At 39.1% G+C, this 5,451-nt stretch overlaps 1 protein-coding gene across 1 annotated transcript in view; it reads right to left on the reverse strand.

Annotated features, from left to right (window-relative positions):
* Window positions 1–5,451, reverse strand: part of LOC106870024 (pre-mRNA-processing factor 17) — a 72,967-nt gene that overhangs the window by 5,478 nt on the left and 62,038 nt on the right. Inside the window, exons 8-12 of the mRNA XM_052974345.1 lie at window positions 5,228–5,375; window positions 2,512–2,627; window positions 1,467–1,600; window positions 1,199–1,275; window positions 54–154 (exon numbers count right to left, since the gene is read on the reverse strand). Of these exons, the coding sequence (XP_052830305.1) occupies window positions 54–154; window positions 1,199–1,275; window positions 1,467–1,600; window positions 2,512–2,627; window positions 5,228–5,375 (576 nt within the window). The remainder of the gene's footprint in view (window positions 1–53; window positions 155–1,198; window positions 1,276–1,466; window positions 1,601–2,511; window positions 2,628–5,227; window positions 5,376–5,451) is intronic.

Genomic DNA, 5,451 nt, shown 5'->3' on the forward strand with positions numbered 1-5,451 from the left:
GAGAAAATAATTCACGTGTTGTCAAGAAAAAAAAAAAAAAACTTTATATTTACCATGTGCCCTGTAAACATCTTTTTCTTCATGAATTTAAATCTGTTGAGAACATTGAATATACAGATCTTGTTGTCCATCGATTGACACGCTAACCATTTCCCTAAAATTAGAAAAAAAGAATTTTTTAAATATAGCAATGTCTTATGTATTATTCGAGCAAAATATGAAGGTGGCAAACTGGCAGAATCTTTAGCACGACGGGCGAAATGCTTAGCGGTATTTCGTCTGTCTTTACGTTCTGAGTTCAAATTCCACCCAGGTTGAATTTGACTTTCATCCTTTTGGGGTCGATAAATTAAGTACCAGTCAAGTACTGGGGGTCGATGTAATCAACTATCCCCCTCCCCCAAATTTCAGCCCTTGTGCCTATAATAGAAAGGATTATTCTATCAATATGCTACAGGTCATTTTGACCGCATGTTATATGTTAATGTATATTCACTACAGTAATATCATAGTGAAGGTGTGTGACTCAGTGGTTAGGGTAGCTGACTTATGATTGTAAGTTCATGAGTTCGATTCCCAGAGGTGTGTTGTGTCCTTGAGCAAGACACTTCATTTCATGTTGCTCCAGTTCACTCAGCTGGCAAAAACAAGTTGTACCTGTAATTCAAAGGACCAGCCTCGTCACATTGTTTGTCACGCTTAATCTCCCTGAGAACTATATTAAGGGCACGTTTGGCTATGGAGTGCGCAGCCACTTGTACATTAATTTTAAGAGCAGGCTGTCCCACTGATCGGATCAACTGGAACCCTCGTTATTGTAACCGAAGGAGTGCCAAAATAGTATAGTAACATAGTATGGCAATATTGTGGTCTATGTCATGCTGATGAGGTAGTCTAAGTTATTTTGAGCAAGTATGAGGTCATTGTGACCCAGAATTTTATTCTGCTTTAGTGATGTTAACTTTGAAACTTCTTGATTCTAAGCTTTATTTCCATGTTAGAAATTTCTTTTCTAAGTCTTCTTCAATAGATACAGCTGAGAACTAGGTCGTGAGTATACAGGAGTTCTCACAGACAGCTGAAGAATTAATATGCAGAGAAATAAACAAGCAAATGAAGGTGTGGGCCTGTAGACATAAAGTACATATTCACATCTACATTCTTATCGTAATATGAAAAACTCCCACCAGAAACTTACCGTTTGGTGACAAGGTGACAGCTGGCATGGAATGCATTGAAGGGTCTGCAATGTACTTGAAATCAACTGGTACATCCCTGAAAATAAGACAAAACAACACTGAAGGACTGAAACAAGAAATGATATAATGATAGACAATCCATTTTGCGATCCAAAATTAGCAATCATTATTTTATTATTATCATCACGGAAAAAAAAAAAAAAGGACATGAAGGAAAAGAAGAAAAAGAAAATCCAGCACTAAAAATTGCTGTATCATGGAACTTACCATTCCCAGACACGGAGACTTTTGTCATCTGAAGTTGTAACAAATCTGCGATTTTGGTCAACAAAAGTTATGGTATTTACAGCGCCTAAATGACGATCATATTCCTGCATGATATCACCAGAGCGAATGTCCCACTGGGAAAGAAGGAAATTAAATAAACATTACTGTGGTATTTGTCTGGAGTTAATACTCCCAATGGACATGTGGTGTTTAAAAATACAATAAGCACTGGGTGTGGCATATACTAAGCCTGAGTTAAAAGCATCCGGACAGGCTATAAAAAGAAAACTACAATTCAGCATTTAATCTCCTTCTGAAACCACACACTTTATCCAGCATTGCTTCCATTGCTGGAAACATTCCGGAACCTTCTTTTTTGAGTTAACACTTTTTATCATTTATATTTTACTTTGTCTCAGTCGTGAAACTGTGCCCATGCTGGGGCACAGCTTTGAAGAATGAATCGACTCCAGAACTTATTGTTTTAAAGCACGGTACTTGTTCTGTCAGTCTCTTGTCCTGAACGCCAAGTTATGGGGACATAAACACACCAACACTGGTTATCTAGGGAACAAACAGACACAAAGATGCATGCATGCACACACACGGCATGTGTTGCTCTCTCACTCCATGATAATAATAATGGTTCCATATTTTGGCCCAAGGCCAGCAATTGGGGAAGGAGGGGACAGTCAACACTACTGACCCTGATACATAACTGGTACTTTATTCTATTGATGGAAAAAGCATGAAAGACAAAGGTGACATCAGTGAGAATCATCACAATATGGATTCCTTTTATTTTTCTGTTTTTATTTTTTATATTTGAATAACAACAACAACAACGACAACAGATGTATTTCACTTTGCGGTTTCTTGAATTCTAATACTGCAGCAAATAACTATGACCGCAGCCAAAAAGTGGAGGGGGAGGGAGGGAAGAAAAGAAAGATGAAGAAAAGAGATAACAGTAAATAATAATCACACACACACACACACACACACACACACACACACACATCAAAAGAAGATGCTCTCTACTTACACAAACAATTTTCTTGTCTGAAGTTCCTGCTACAAATAAATTCTGTTTATCTTCATCAGGATTGAATTTCACGCAATACGGTACTTTACGACTTGAAAAGGGAGAAATACATTTACCTACAAAATAGAAAAAAAAAAATTACAAAAATAACAAAACTAATCACTAGGCCCAATCCTTCCTTCCTTCCTTCCCAGAATGTTAGTCAATGAAATTCCCTCTCTGTTGATATCTTTCTTTGTAGAAATGTTGACTTACTAAGGTTTGGAAAGAACAACAATATCTTCAGTTTTATTTCACTAGTCCAGAAGGCCTTGCTGGGGCAGGGCACTGCCCTTTCCCCCAGACCCAGCATGTGAAAAAAAAACCAAACCTTTCTCCATTTCTGAAAGAGGGTGGTTACAAGTGGTCTTCCATGACCCTTCTCATGGCACATTGTAACCTATTCAGAGAGAGAGAGGGTGGGACAGGGGAGATGTCTGGAGGCCTTACTTATTGATCATCCACCTCCAAAAGATGAAAGGCAATGTTGACTTCTGTGGAATTTGAACTCAGAGCTGGAACAACTAATGTGATGCATTCTACCATTTCACCACCCTAGAACACTAACAAGGAACTGAGGACCCAAAGCAAGGCAATATCCTACAATTACATTATCCAACATGTCCTTTATTTCGTTAAGACAATAGGCTGTGATTTAAAGGAGGTTTAGCTGCTATTTCTCCCACCTGATCAACCACCTAGAGGTGCTTGTGGTTGGCTCATGTTTAAAGCAAGGTTGAAGCTCTAGCTCGTAGAAGCAAGATGATATGCTAAACAAACAAGAGATACATGTAAGAATTTGGTAAGTGTTGCTAAGTGATTCCTTAATTTACTTCAGACCAACTGATTTGCTCAAAGACAGCAAAGTAATGAGAGTTTGGTATTTTGATGAGAATAACAAATGAAGGTGGATTCAGTTAGTGAGAGAGTGAGGTGAGTAGGTTTTGTGCAGTTCACACACAGATGGGTGTACATATTTACATACACACACAACACACACACGTAATAATATACAATAACACTAAAAGATGAAAGGCTAAAGAATATGTCGTCAAGAATGTAAAACAAAAATGTACAAAAATCACCCAAAAAACAACAGCAAAATATAATAACCCCACCCCCCAAATCCCAGATATACCTTTATGCAAACATACCTACCCCTACCCATCTCAATCTCTCTGTCTCTCTTTCTCTCTCTCTCTATCCCTCCCTCTTTATCACATACACAAACATCAAAGAGGTGTTGTGTTTTGAGCAGAAATGTCAGAATAACCCAGATAATGAAGAGTTAGGAGGTAGTTGTTATTGTCTTTTTGATGTTGTTGTTGTTGTTGTTGCAGTTAAGGTGGTTGATGTTGTTGCTGTTAGAGTTAGGTAATGGTTGATGTCAGATTGTTGTCGAGGAATGATGTATAAATAAATGAACTGGTAAAATATTTTCTGTCAACACAGAAGATCAGCAAGAAACGATCTTCTCCGTTTAGCACAGTTCGTGTAGGGAGGAGGAGGAGGAGGAGGCAGAGTACCTGAGTACAAAGCAAGGGTAACTGGTTCAAACCTAGACATTGAAAGTGTGTGTGTGTGTGTGTGTGTGTGTGTGTGCAAAAGAGAGAAAAAGGAATGTGAGTGTACATATGGTTTTGGTTTCAGTCCTACTGAGTGGCACCTTGAACAAGTGTTTTCTACTATAGCCCCAAGCTGATCAATGCTTTGTGAATAAATTTGGTAAATGGAAACTGTGTGGAAGACCATCATATGTGTGTGTGTATGAGCATCTTGGTGTTTGCACGGGTCAGACAGAATTCATTGACGCAATTTTTTCTAAGGCCAGACATGTTTTTGCAGAATACTGGAAATAAATGACACTGCTTGATTTTTTTGCAAACAACTTGCAGATGCAAGTGCTGTTAGTTCAAAGCTCTGCATACAAGATGCTAGCAAGCTTATGGAGTCATCAAGAGAGAATGTGTGCTGTTTTGGGGCCTTCCTCTCAACAACATTACTGGGCCCCACCTCACAGAGATGAAGCCTGGATTGCTAAATCAATTGGTTATTAGGTGTAGGGGCAAGCGAAAGCGAAATTGTGATTGCACCTGTGCCCAGCTAATGTGCCGGTGTAAAGACATTCGAGCGAGATCGTTGCCAGTGCCGGTGGCACGTAAAATACATCATTTTGAGTGTGGCTGTTGCCAGTACCGCCTGACTGGCCTTCGTGCCGGTAGCACGTAAAAGCACCCACTACACTCACGGAGTGGTTGGCATTAGGAAGGGCATCCAGCTGTAGAAACTCTGCCAAATCAGATTGGAGCCTGGTGTCGCCTTCGGGCTCCACCAGTCCTCAGTCAAATCGTCCAACCCATGCCAGAATGGAAAGCGGACATTAAACGATGATGATGATGAGTTAGGCCTACACAAACACACATGCATACACAACACACATACAAGATGAGCTTCTTTTAGTTTCTACTGACCAAATCTATTCACAAGGCTTTGGTTAGACCAAGGGTATAACAGACACTTGCTCAAGTTTTCATCAAAGGAATACCTTTGATTACAGGTATGTTTTGACCAAGGCTGAACTGGGGTTAAACAACAAGAAGCAAAAAAAAGGTTAAAAGTTGTGTCAAAGTGGTGTATTTCAAATGTGACGAACAATGAAAAAAAAAAAGGGTTTTACCCGTTTCAGTATCCCAGAGTTTACAATATCTGTCATAAGCACAGCTGAGGAAACTGGTGCCATCGTTATTGAAGCAAATGTCTCTGACTGCTTGTTTGTGTCCCAAATATGTCCTCACACACCGACGTTGATTGTACACTTCCCAAATCTACAAAGCAAGATGATGATGACGATAATAATAATAATAATAATGATAAAAAAGGAACTGAAAATTATTTTTAAAT

The sequence above is a fragment of the Octopus bimaculoides genome, chromosome 18, assembly GCF_001194135.2.
Source record: "Octopus bimaculoides isolate UCB-OBI-ISO-001 chromosome 18, ASM119413v2, whole genome shotgun sequence".
Classification (NCBI taxonomy): Eukaryota; Metazoa; Mollusca; class Cephalopoda; order Octopoda; family Octopodidae; genus Octopus; species Octopus bimaculoides.